Genomic DNA, 14247 nt, shown 5'->3' on the forward strand with positions numbered 1-14247 from the left:
CATAGTAAATTTTAAAACTATGTAATTTGATCAATAATTGTTTTTTCTTCATCTAAAAACATAGCTCTTGATATTATATGATCTGATGCATAAGTAATCATGCATATTTGTCTAAATATATTACAAATTTTTATTTTTAGTTAAAAATTACCATTGTTTGACTGTAAAGATCCCTCATGATCTACAGAACTCTGAGTATTTTGCTTCTCTTTTTCCAGGCCCTGCTTTTATCTAATGTTTCTAGAAAAAAGTTTTCCACTGGGGAAATTATTAACTTGATGTCAGCAGATGCCCAGCAGCTCATGGACTTGACCGCAAACATCAATCTCCTTTGGTCAGGTCCTTTTCAAATCCTGATGGCCGTATCATTCCTTTGGCAAGAGCTGGGTCCAGCAGTGTTAGCAGGGGTAGCAGTCCTTGTGTTTGTTATCCCAATGAATACTTTAGTTGCAAATAGAATGAAAAAGCTGAAGGTAAGAATATGATTGCCTCAAGTTACATGTGTCCAATAGTACTTATTACTTTAATACATTTAGGTGCTGAAAATTTATGCCTTCTTTTATATTTTTCTGAAGTTTTCAAGTAATTACCAAAAAGATTAGGCTTTAAAGATGAGAAATAGAAAATAACATATGATTATAAAATAATTACAAATTACTAAACACACTAGTATTTAGAATAACAGGTTTTTCAGTGAATTCTTTTAAACTAATTTTTAAAAAATATTCTGATTTTAAATGATTGTAAGTCAAATTTTTAGGAATGGACTTACTTTTTTTTTTTTTTTTTTTTTGAGGTACACGGGCCTCTCACTGCTTTGGCCTCTCCCGTTGCGGGGCACAGGCTCCGGACGCGCAGGCTCAGCGGCCATGGCTCACGGGCCCAGCCGCTCCGCAGCACGTGGGATCTTCCGGGACCGGGGCACGAACCCGTGTCCCCTGCATTGGCAGGCGGACTCCCAACCACTGCGCCACCAGGGAAGCCCTGGACTTACATTTTTAGGACCTTAATCTAGAGCCCTAAGACATCCAAAGAGACTCCAATATTATATACAAATATTCCAAACAGAAAATATGCTTTAATCATACAAACAATATTAAGGATATTAACTTGTAAATGTGTACTTTGTTAGATATACAAATACTTATTATTATATATAAAATAATTGTGACAGTATTATTGGAGGAAACCCTTAAGAAGCAATACCTAAACAATAATAAGTATAAAATAATATAAATATTAAGCATTTGAATAAATGTATAATACTTACATAATGTTTGCCAAAAAAACAGTATTTGAAAATATACATTTTAATCACTCTAATTTCCAAAGTACTAATAACACTCAAGATAGTACACTTAAAATATAGAAACCTTTATTTATATATATATATATAATTGATAGAGTTTGGGGAATTTTATCCCATTTTAATAGACTATGGATATTATTTTATCATTCCACTCTAAATAACTATTATATTTTCTACTCTTTTGGAAAATGTACACCTTGTTTTTATCCTACTGCTGGCTACTTTCAAGTTTATAATGTCTATTTATAACTATTTTCTAACATTATCGACAGAATAATATTGCATGAACATTATAAGATGGTTTTATATAAAATATTATACAAAATAGAGGAAATACATTGTATTTTTAAAAATAGCTATGGTCATGCCAATTAAAGTATTAGCAACTCTCGTCAAATATACTTTCATTTTCTTTTCCTTACCTAGAAAAGCCAAACGAAGAACAAAGACAAACAGATAAAACTGCTCAATGAAATCTTACATGGAATTAAGGTAATATAAAAAGAGCATACCTTTAATTTAACTATTTAGAATATAGCAATGAGTTAAACAATAAATGAATTTTTTAGCATTCTCAATATCAAAGTAATGATATAAGTATAATTTTTGAGGGAGTATTTTAGATTTCAGATGTATAGGAATTCTTATTGTTGAAATAACATTTAAATAAAGCCAAATAAAATGCAGGCTTTTTTTTTTTTTTTTGATTCTCAACCAACAACTAAACACAAACATCCCAAAAGATACAAAATATTACTTGTTTCAAGGGTAGAAGTGATGGGATGAAGCAGGGCAGAGTGACAATATCATTGTCATCAGTGTGAAGGCAGATTTATACAGACAGGGTAAGTGATGAGAAGGCAGATTTATATGGGGTTCTTTTACTCAGAATAGAAATGATCATACAAATGCTATTCTATGAAAGGTGTGTTACAGATTATTTGTTTCCTAGAAAAGCTACCCCCATGCCACACCACTAACATTTTCTCTGTGATAAAATGAGTGAAACCTTTTGAACTTTTGAATAGAGATCTTCCTGAATTTACAATGGAGCTATATCCTGATAAACCCATCATAAGCTGAAAATATCCTTAAGTCGAAAATGCATTTAATACACCTGACATACTGAATATCATAGCTTAGCCTAGCCTAAATATGCTCAGATCACTTACATTAGACTACAGTTGGGCAAAATCATCTAACACAGAGCCTATTTTATAATAAGGTGTTGAAAAGTTCATTAATTTATTGAATACTGTACTGAAAGTGAAAAACAGAATGGTAGTAGGGTTACAGAATGGTTGCAAGTGTATTGGTTGTTTACTCTCTGGACTGTGTGGCTGCCCAGCGTCATGACAGAGTAGTATACCACATATTACTAACCCGGGAAAAGATCAAAATCCGAAATTGGAGGTGCAGTTTCCATTGAATGAGCATTGCTTTTGCACCATCCTAGAGCTGAAAAATCCTAAATTGAATCATTGTAAATTGGAGACCTGTATATAATTTCAAATCCTATTGCACTTGGATTATAGCTTACCAGATTTTTCTAAAGCACAAAATTTGCAGAGTTCACGTGGAATTTCCTTCTAACATTTATTTTATTTATTTATTTATTTTGCGGTACGCGGGCCTCTCACCGTTGTGGCCTCTCACCGTTATGGCCTCTCCCGTTGCGGAGCACAGGCTCCACAGGCTCCTGACACACAGGCTCAGCAGCCATGGCTCACAGGCCCAGCTGCTCCGCGGCATGTGGGATCTTCCCGGACCGGGACATGAATCCGTGTCCCCTGCATCGGCAGGCGGACTCTCAACCACTGCGTCACCAGGGAAGCCCTCCTTCTAACATTTAAAGATGCATAGGACGTTCCCTCTGTCTGGTGCATCTATCATTATATACACAGAATAAACCCATTATATGTACCCATTGATTCACCTTAGAATCAATAAATGATATACTGTATTGTGCTGTGTAGAATTTTTACAAAAATATAAATTACTGAAGTGAAAGACATTGTTAGATTGAAGATACCTTGAAAGGAGACTGTTATCCATTTAATCATCTAAACTTTAGAATGGCAGTAACTAACTCTGAAATTTAACTCAGATTATTCAATAAGGTCACACATCCCCAAAGTATATGATCCAGATGCATCTTGCACCTCTTGGTGGTTAATTGAGAGCTCCTGCATCCATTAGAAAGTAGAGTGATGTATGTTCATAGGTTTTAAGTATTGATATTCATAAAAGGAAATTTGTATTATCAGTAGGACTAGGACAGTGTAGATAAAATAAAAGAAAATTTCCTCAAGATCTAAGCAAAGTTCAAGATTTAAAATAGCAGTCCCAGTAGTAAATACACTAGAATATTGGTAGAGGTCCAAGTGGCAATCAATTAGTATAGTTTAAAGGTGTGAGCAGTTTGCATCCTTGGAGTCTGAAAACAGGTGTCATAGAGCCTCTATTTGATAATGATAATATATTAGCATTTATTGAACATTTTCTATGTGTCATGCACTGTGCCTATCACTTTATATCTGTTTCCTCTTATAAACCTCAAGAAAAAGATTTCTCATTTTCATTTTACAAATAAGGAAACAAAGTATCTGAGCAGGTAAGGGTCATGTCTAAGTTCACAGATCTGATGAGAGATTATTAGGGATCTCCAGAGAACCAGGAGTAATAGGACAGATAGACATATAGATAGATAGATAGATAGATAGATAGATAGATAGATAGATAGATAGATAGATAGATAGATAGATAAAGATTTATTTTAAGGAATTGGCTTATGATTATGGGGGCTGGCAAGTGTGAAATCTGTTGAGCAGCCTGGAAATTCCAGCAGGAGTTGATGTTGCCATCTTGAGTCTGGAGGCAGAATTCCTTCCTTCTCAGGGAGCCTCAGTTTTTTCTCTTAATGTCTTCAACTGATTGGATGAGGCCAACCCATTTAATGGAGGGTAATCTGCTTTATTTAAAGTCTGATGATTTAAATGGTAATCAGATCTAAAAATTACCTTCACAGCAACATCTAGACTGGTGTTTAATCAAAGAACTGGGCAACATAACGTAGCCAAATTAACACATAAAATTAATCATCACAAAGAGATAGAGCTGGAATTTGAATGTAGGTCTATCTCACTCTAAAACATATGTGGTGAGCCATTGTATGATTCTGCTTCTGCATGTTTTCCATCTCAGAAAATAGTTTACAATCTCAGAACACCAGTAACCTTTCAGAAAATGGCTTGAAGTCCCAAGACATCAGTTTTCAAGAAATTAGGAGACCAAGGAGAGAAGCTTAGATATTTAGAAATGGGAAGAGAACAGAACTGAGAGTTGGACCAGAAGGAAAATTGACAGGATTAAGCTAGATAGCAACTGCTATGGAGCTCATGCCAGGAACTGGGATGTTGCCAAAATCTGGCTCAAGAATAAGCTACTGGTGGGTAAGAGAGACATAAGCCTGGGGAAATGGTGATTTCCTCCCCCGACCCACCCCAAAAAAACACAATTCAAGGAAGTGTTTTGACTCAGTTGAAAACAGGAGAAATTTTCTTTACTTTATAGGTAACATCTGTTTTTTTTACCTACACAATTATGTGAGTGTGTGTATGTGTTATAGTGTGTGTATTTGTATGTGTGCATGCTTTTATTCCTTCTATGATATTGATTGTCAAATAGTCATTGTCTGACTTCTTCACAGATCCTTAAACTTTATGCATGGGAACCCTCCTATAAAAAGAAGATTATTGAAATTCGAGAACAGGAATTGGAAGTTCAAGAATCAGCTGGGTATCTTGCTGTATTTTCTATGCTGACTTTAACTTGCGTTCCATTCTTTGTGAGTGTGTGTATTATTTCTTGTTTTGATTTTCAAATTTGATTTGTGGATTCACCTTCAAATTACCTGGAATTAAGGTGTCCAAAGTGAAATCTTCTTTATCTGAATTTAAATTAAAAAGTATGCAGTCATTAACCTATGGAGATAAGAGAATGAAAGTTTTAAAGAAGGGGAAAAATTTTTTCGTGCATTCTCATTGGTCTGTATTTTTTATATATAATAAGATTTTACATCTTTGTAAATTTCTTATGGATTGAACATATGCCATCCTCATTCTTAAAAAATATAACCTGTATTTCAGAGTTCCATTTCAGCTCTAAAGTTTTTTGATTTTCATGATTAATCCCTTTTAAGCAAGACCCAAAGTCACACTACATAGAGTTGGGAAGGGAAGTTATCTAAACATTTATTGAGTGTTTCTACTGTTTACCAGACAAGTTATATGCATTGCTTTATTTCATTCTTGAAATAATAAGGCATTACTTTTCTCATTTCACAAAAGGAAATGGAAATATTGATAGTTTGGAAACATCCTCAAAGTTATAGAATTAGTATTTGTAGGTGAATTGATAGGAACTGAGGTCATTCTTCTTCTGTCACTTCATACAAATATTGGGAATCTCATGCTATTTAAAGAGTATAAATTGCCTTAAAATATGAAGCAGCAGCTGAAAGCCAAAGGATAAGAAAACTACATATACCTGAAGCATCAATTTTAACCAAAGTTACCACTCTCAGTGGTGATGGGGTCAGGGAACATTCTATATGTCTCCCCTGTTGTTAATTTAAAATATTATTATTTTTTATTCAAACAGACATATGGGTATTATGAAAGTAAAAGCAATATTTACATTTGGAATACTTTAGTAGAAATGTCCAAGAAACATTTGTTTAAGACAGTCCTGTGTACATGATAAATAGTCAATACATTCTCATGCATAAATGAACTTCTCTGCCTTTTCTAAATGAAACTTAACGCGAGTAAATATAAATCTTATCAGTCGTGATTTATTTATGCCTTCCTTAGTTAATACTAAGACACAGAGAAAGTACAATTATTGAATATGAGACAGAAGGTATGCACACATTACTGGCAAAAATTTACATAAAACTTCTCCACTTTGAAAAAAGATGAACTACTATACGTTTTAAATGGGAATAATTGCTCTAGTGAAAATACGATATGTCAAAGAAGGAAGCTAGACCACATGTTCATAGGATGTCGTTATCTAAGATACACAATTGTATGATCTGTACTAAACATTGATTTCATAACTTTCTGCAGTAATACTGAATTGTACTGAATTTTGGTAAACAGCAACAATAAAGGTTATTAAAATTTTCTTTCCTAATTTTGAGTCTCTAACTCATAATTGAATAATTGAAGATAATAACATATCTCTATTTTTAAGGTGTCCCTGGCAACATTTGGGGTCTGTTTCTTACTGGACGAAGGCAACATTTTAACAGCCACTAAAGTGTTCACGTCTATGTCTTTGTTTAATATTTTGAGGCTTCCTTTGTTTGATTTACCAATGGTGATCTCAGCTGTGGTCCAGGTACATCCAAAGTATCCTTAAACTGAGAATCATTTCTCTACTGAAATCTATGGTTTTGCATATTTCATTTCTTTGTCTTCTTTTTAAATTTCACTTTTTGTAGTTGCTTTACACTGCTTTCAAAGTTAACCTCCCTGATTTAGTGAGCAATAGAGAACATTATAGAATGGAAGGAATCGTGTCTTCTTTGCCTGTGCTTCTCTTCTATAAAAATGACTTTTACGCGTCTTTTCAATAGAAAGTCAATTGACTTTCTTTTCAAGTCAATTGAAAATGACTTTTCAATATGTGATACTGTTTTCTTTGCTAAGTGTTAGTTTCTTTTATTTAGCTTTTTAAAATTTGGTGTTTGACACTATGCCATTAAAGGGTTCATTTTCTGTTTTCAGCTGAAAAATTTTTAACTAGGTGCTTTGCACAGAGCTGGATCTGAATTTTCCCAGGGTTCAGCAGCATTTCGTCTATACTAAATGAATAAACCAGGGAGAAAAGTGCATTGATAATATCAGTCTGCCAACAAACCTTGTATGAAGTATCTGGTTCAGCCTGCTTTTATTGTAATCTCCAATTGCTAGAGGCTCTTTAGATGCTATAATGAGTAGAAGGTGGCTAAAACCACAAGGAATCCAAAGAACTGAGTTCCTTCATCCCTTTGCCCTGAGATTTTCTCAGTTAAATTTTTTTGATATCAGGTTTGGGCATTCCACCATCAAATCCTTTTCAAGTCTGGGTTCATAAACAAAGTGAATCTTTGCTTATTGGAACCGGCTCTTTGATCTAAGAACTTTGCCTTTTAATTTTTAAATTATTTAAACGAAGAGTAACATACTTCTATAGTAAATACCAATTAAGCTATTTTTGTTACATAATACCATTTTTATGTTATTTTACTAATAATGACCAACAGAGGGCATAGAAGTACTATTGTTGTGATGCTTTTAACACTTGTTTCACAGCACACTTCTCTTAAAGAAAATGTCATTCTTAGAGTAACAGTTTAGTTTTGCTTTTGAAATTAGAATCTAGCTAAAGGTCTGGTATGGCAAAGTGTCTTCCAACTCCTAGTGGTATGCTACTACTGTCACTAAACAAATAAGGAGAGCGTTGTTAAAAAAAAAAAAAAAGAAAAGAGAAGAAAAAGAACCAGCTCTGCATACTGATATGACACACTTGGTAAACAAAACCACAGCCCAGTTACATCTTATCCATTAACAATAGACATTTCCTAGCATAAAGTGAATAAAAATATACTAGAGGTTTCATGCAAGTCAGTTTCAGGGGGAAAAATGATTCTATTTATCATAATTGTAGCTAAACATTTTACAGATATTTTACTATAACTAAAAGTTACTATTGCCAAAACAATCATTTTATTTATGCTCAGAAGCAGAATTCATTCAATCGTCCTGAAGTTGCTTTTAAAAACTAATTTTTGTATAATTATTAATGAATCAGTTATTATGTCTTTATTAGAATGTTAAGGAGGAATTTTGCTTTCTTCTTCTCATGCTTTCCTGCATATTGATATTTGTTTTGATCTTTGATCCTTGAAACTGTTCTTTTCTTTATGGATGGACTCATTTATAAACATTAAAACAATGCAAACTATGCTTGCTGAATATTCTTATCAATATCTTCAATTTACATCAAAAAATTTTAATCATACTGTAATTCACAATAAATGCTTTTCAGTTTAACTTGTGTTTGAAACCCAAAAAATTTCATTTGCATTTATTTTGATAGACAAGAATATCATTGGTTCGTTTGGAAGACTTTCTCAATACTGAGGACTTTCATCCTCGAAGTATAGAAACAAAGTACATAGGAGGTCAGCAGTTCCTCTTTGTATTCAATATTTATTTGACTTCTAGGCTGAAGGCAATTGATTCGAAGATACATTTGTATTTATTTTTTCTTCCTAGATCATGCCATTGGTTTTACAAATGCTTCCTTTTCCTGGGATAAAGCAGGGATTCCAATATTAAAAGAGTAAGTCATGGTTTGGGGAAAATTAAAAACAAAAAAATTTTAGCATTGAATTCTATAATGTTCCATGTTTTTATTTTTTAGAGTTTTTAAGCAGAAGATGAATCTATTGGAATTTACAAGGTTTTTTTTAAACCTTTCACTGCACATTTCATTTTTATGGTTGTTTTACTCTCTTTTTTCCCTTTTCATTTCCTCTATTTCCTCTGCAGCATTTGCTGTTGCATTTTGGAAGTTTGGAATGTAGGACAGTGTGAATAGCAGCAATTTCAGGGATGATACCCAGTGCAGTGATACAGTGACTTGTCTAGGAATATACATTAAAAACAATTATAACATGAACTTCTTATGTCATCTCTCTCCTTTTCTTGTCATGCAGCTTAAACATAAAGATTCCAGAAGGAGCTTTAGTGGCTGTTATAGGGCAAGTTGGGTCTGGAAAATCATCTCTGCTTTCTGCCGTTCTAGGGGAAATGGAGAAACTTAAAGGAGTAGTCCAAAGAAAGGTAAAGTCAACAATGCATTCTTTTCACATCTCCTAGTGTAATAGGCTACAGCCAGCATATCATTAGTGTCAATAAGAATTTATCAAATTGAATTGAAGATGCAAGTATTTAATGAGCATTTCTAGTTTGTAACAATCATTTAAATTTCCACAGAAATTGATTAACTATGGATGGCTTAGTAAGAGCATTGTGTCCTCCAAATACTTCAGCAAATCATTTAGGAATGCTTATGGTAATTGTTTGATGATATTAACTAAATTGCAACCAATTATAGAGAAACGAATGTGATTTATAATGTAGTTTGAGTAGGTTTCTAATTATCATTCACTGCAATGTTTCCTAAGTAATTATGGCCGTTCCATTTCTAAGAAATCTTGTAGTTGCTCATGAGAAGGACCTTTGACCTAGAAAAACCTCAGGAAAATAATAATATTAACAGCTTACATTTAAATTTAAGCCTTTGGACTAAGGAGAGGTCTACTCCACTCCCAGCCATTTGTTTTATTCTTAAAGGTCAGTAGGAATAAGAATTCAAGAAGTTCTTCATCAGCTTTTTCTTCTCTGAAATACTAGACTATCTAATGAGTTTTTCCTTAGACCTAACTAACTGTTAGGTAAAATACTACCTATTCGCTCCTCTCACATCTGACAAGATGGAGAAGCTCTATAGATCTGAAACCAGTGTCTTCACAGTTTTGCTGTCGAGGAAAAAGCAACTCCAAATCTTTTTATTTTTTGTTCATAATATATCTTTCCTCATGTCTTTATATCTTTCCTGATTCCAGTTCTTCAGTGATCATTTATTTCTCTCTCAGCGTTGCTATTTCTTAGTTTGGAATCAAGTATGATTTTTAGGACTTTTTCTGATAAGGTTACACTTAATGAATACCACTATTTAACTTTAAGTACACGATCTTTGTCTCCTTATGTGCTTCCTAATGATTACAATCAGCCATTTGTCTATCGATCAAGATGACTATACCTTTTCCTAGGCCAGTAAGTATGCTTTAAAAATATAATGCTTGTCATGTTGATTTTATTATCGTTCAGTTTCTTTGGTTAATTTCACAAAGCAATTATTGAGCACATACTATGTGCCTAGCACTTAGTACCAGGGAAATAAACATGAATAGGATATGCTACGCTTCTTACAGAGTTCATAGTCTAGTGAGGGAGATACTAAGATCAATTACAACAAGTATTTAAATTAGATTTTTTAAATGAAACGGTATAAAAACAACAAATTCTGCTTTAAAGAGAAAAACAATCAGAAAGTAGGTAGCCTTTTATTTAATCTTGAAAAATAATTAGGAGTGTATCAATATAAAAACAATATCAATTCTAGGTTTCACCTCATGCGTAAATGATAATAATAAGCTTGAAAGGTTAAGCAGTAGATTGAATAAGATAATGTGCAAAGACCTAGACTAGTTCTTGGCATAGAGTCAGCTGGCTCCCTATGAATTTTTATGGTTTTGTTATCTTCATTATGATTGTTGAGGTACTCATGGTAAGATTTAAAGATTATTTCTGATACCTTTGAGAATTCGTATTTAAGAAAGTGTTCATGGTGATAATAGAAACCATAACATTGCTATTACTAATCGTAAAGCAGAGAGGACACACTTTGTTTATGTTAAGCTAGGGTTGTCAAAGAGAAACTATATATATATATTTTTTTCAGAGGTATACAACGTGTTTTAATTCTCTTGGAAGAATTTCTCTTTAATGGCTTGTTTTTCTTTTTTTTTTTTTTTAAAGATTTGATGAAAGATCATAATAATGCAACTGACAATGAAATTTATTTATTTCTGAGATATACATTTTAAAGTAATAACTAGAATTATGACTTATAACATTATACCAGAACATATAAGATTTTTAGAAATTTCATGTAATGTCTGCAACATTTATATTGACGTATTTCCATACAAATAACCCAAAGAAAGTTTAGTATTAGTTGCTTGTTTGTTTGGTTGTTGGTTTTTTATACTGCAGGTTCTTATTAGTCATCAATTTTATACACATCAGTGTATACATGTCAATCCCAATTGCCCAATTCAGCACACCACCATCCCCACCCACCCCACCACGGTTTTCCCCCCTTGGGGTCCATACGTTTGTTCTCTACATCTGTGTCTCAACTTCTGCCCTGCAAACTGGTTCATCTGTACCATTTTTCTAGGTTCCACATACATGCGTTAATATACGATATTTGTTTTAAAGGGAAACAATATTATCTGTCTGTATAATTGGCCACATTGTTCTTTAGGAAGCTTGTTGGTCTGGATCAGTGGAGGATTTGAGGTACCACACTCTGAATTATTTCTGAAAACATTTTTAATCATAAATATATGTGTCATCCTTATTATATCTAATTTAGTAGTAATATCATAATGATGGCATGGCCAACTTAACATTTAGTATTTATAAGGTGATCTTGTTTACATCTTTCTGTTTCTCAAGGTTTCACATGAGCACTTTTTTGAGGCATATCATTCCAACGTTCAAATTCTAAGATCCCCTATTCTCAGTTTCTAAGGCTTACATCAGACATCATTCATGCAGAGTATCCAATATTCAATGTTCTTTGATAAAACATCAGAGATTTAGAGTCCATTTTTGAATTAGCAAAACTTCTATCGTAGTTTTATTATTAAGAATGAAATGAAACAAAAACATTTTCATTTGTATGTGAGACGCAAATGATAATTATAATGATGATAAAAAGAAAAATTTACATCTCTGTGAAAATTGATTAACTTTTTTTCAGCTGCTGTCATACCAGAACATCAAGTCCACACCTCTCAATGTAGTATTTAGTTCCGGTTTTATATTATATACCACTTTTCCCTGTTCTACAATCTTTTCTCCTGTGTTCTTCACCCTCTGTTCCCCTTATCTTGACTAATGTATATCAAGTATTCAGAACGTCTATCACCCGAGGACAGATTTAATATGCTATTCTAATCAAAAGTTATTCACTAAATGAGGCAATTCAAGAGCAATTACCTTTGTTTTCAAGATCAAGTCAGATCAGAACTATATTGTTTTGGCTCAAAAGCCATTCTATGTCTTACATGCTCAACAAGGAGGAATTAAAAATTAATCTTTGACCTTCAAAGTAGTTGGTAGAAATCGAAAGACTGGTAGTTACACACAGGTCTACGTCAGAAAGTACTTTAAATGTGTGGTATTGTTACAGAGTGCATAATATTCAAAATACTCAAATCAGTGTTTGGATAGAGTCCATGGGGCAGATTAAAATGTGAGTCTCTAGTTCAAATACTGGGAATCCTTTGGAAGACAAGGGCTAGTTCAAAGGATATTTTATGGAGCAGAGTCATATTCAAGAATAATGTCAAGATATAAAATTATCAAAAAATGAATTTAAGAGCAGAGAGTATGTGGAAGAGAGAGATGTGCTGCCCAGAACCCCCCTTCTAGGAAGGGCTTGCCACCCCGCCTTGGGAGTACATATAGCACATCAGCACCTTCATGCTGGCCTCCTGGGTTCCCACTCTGAAAGGCCAGGCCAGTTGAGCCTAACAGAGAACAACTGATGGGTGATGCACCTCCATAGCTCTCTGAAGGGTTGACCAAATCTTTGTTGGATCTGAATTGCTGTGCGACTTCCTGCTCTACCCAATCCTCCTTCTTCCTTTTCTTTCCTAAGAATTGATCCCAAATAAACAACTTGCACCCCAAATTCAACATTATGGGCTGAATTGTATTCCCCCCAAATTCATATGTTGAAGTCCTAACCCACAGTACCTGAGAATGTGACTGTATTTGGAGATAAGGTCTTTAAGGAGATAATAAGTTAAAATAAGGTCAGTAGGGTGGGCCCTAATCCAGTATGGCTGATATCTCTATGAGAAGAAGAAATTAGGACACACACACAAAGGGAAGGCCATGTGAATACTCAGGAGAAGAAAGCCATCTACAAGCTAAGGAGATAGGCCTCAGGAGAAGCCAACCCTGCCAACACCCGATCTCACACTTGTGAGAAAAGAAATTTCTGTTGTTTAAGCAACCCAGTTCATGGTACCTTGTTAGGGTAGGTAGAGCTGGCTAATACACTCAGTGTCTGCTTCCAGAAAATCCCACCAGACAGGTAACTTTGATAGAAGCTAGAGTGAAAGTAAATAAAAGGCACCAAGTAACTCATTTGAAGGGGCCTCTAATAAAAATACATAAGATTAAAACAGGATATAAGATGAAAATGTAGATAGAATATATTTACATTGAAGAAATCATCTAAATATTTTTAAATTCAATTTAAAGAAAACAAAACCATGGACTAGATACGTTCCTTTAATGTGGTGCATGCAAGTTCTCCTTTTCCCTTGTTAAGAGTATTTATTTTATTTCTTTCTTTTGTAGGGCTCTGTGGCTTATGTTTCCCAGCAGGCTTGGATTCAGAATTGCATTTTGCAAGAAAACATTCTTTTTGGCTCTGTCATGCAGAAGCAGCTTTATGAGCGAGTTTTGGAAGCCTGTGCACTCCTTCCCGATCTGGAGCAGTTACCAAATGGAGATCAAACTGAGATTGGAGAAAGAGTAAGGAAAATATATTTTATCTTATGCAGGAATAACATTCCATTCAGCTGCACTAATAGAATATTTATAGCCTTTTTACTGAGGTCTTGAAGAGCTATACAACTATAATTTTAAAAAGTCATTGTAGAATTCCTATGAAAGAGATGGCCATATTAAGGACGAATAATTATTTATTATTGACTATTTTGAAAATAGATTAAAAATCAGCAGGAAATTCTGTTGTTAGTGTCCAAATGGGGGAATGAAAGCCCACCAAGTGGATCATCAACGCTTTGCCTTAGTTGCTGGCATAAGGCCGTTCACTATCTAATGAGGGAATAATAGTTTTGTTTCTTCCTGAAGCTCTTGTGCACAAAGTCAAGCCTAGGACAGTAACAACAGAGCCCCAGTCTCCAGTGGTTGCACCAAGGCCAGGTTCCAACGAGGCTCTGAGACGATGCTGTCATGAATGTACCTGTTCCATATTTACACATTCCT

At 33.9% G+C, this 14247-nt stretch overlaps 1 protein-coding gene across 1 annotated transcript in view; it reads left to right on the forward strand.

Annotated features, from left to right (window-relative positions):
- Window positions 1-14247, forward strand: part of LOC137225327 (multidrug resistance-associated protein 1-like) — a 78323-nt gene that overhangs the window by 24418 nt on the left and 39658 nt on the right. Inside the window, exons 6-13 of the mRNA XM_067739223.1 lie at window positions 219-473; window positions 1736-1801; window positions 5019-5156; window positions 6569-6715; window positions 8459-8543; window positions 8638-8704; window positions 9081-9207; window positions 13594-13770. Coding sequence (XP_067595324.1) covers window positions 219-473; window positions 1736-1801; window positions 5019-5156; window positions 6569-6715; window positions 8459-8543; window positions 8638-8704; window positions 9081-9207; window positions 13594-13770 — 1062 coding nt within the window. The remainder of the gene's footprint in view (window positions 1-218; window positions 474-1735; window positions 1802-5018; window positions 5157-6568; window positions 6716-8458; window positions 8544-8637; window positions 8705-9080; window positions 9208-13593; window positions 13771-14247) is intronic.

The sequence above is a fragment of the Pseudorca crassidens genome, chromosome 5 (genome assembly GCF_039906515.1).
Source record: "Pseudorca crassidens isolate mPseCra1 chromosome 5, mPseCra1.hap1, whole genome shotgun sequence".
Classification (NCBI taxonomy): domain Eukaryota; kingdom Metazoa; phylum Chordata; class Mammalia; order Artiodactyla; family Delphinidae; genus Pseudorca; species Pseudorca crassidens.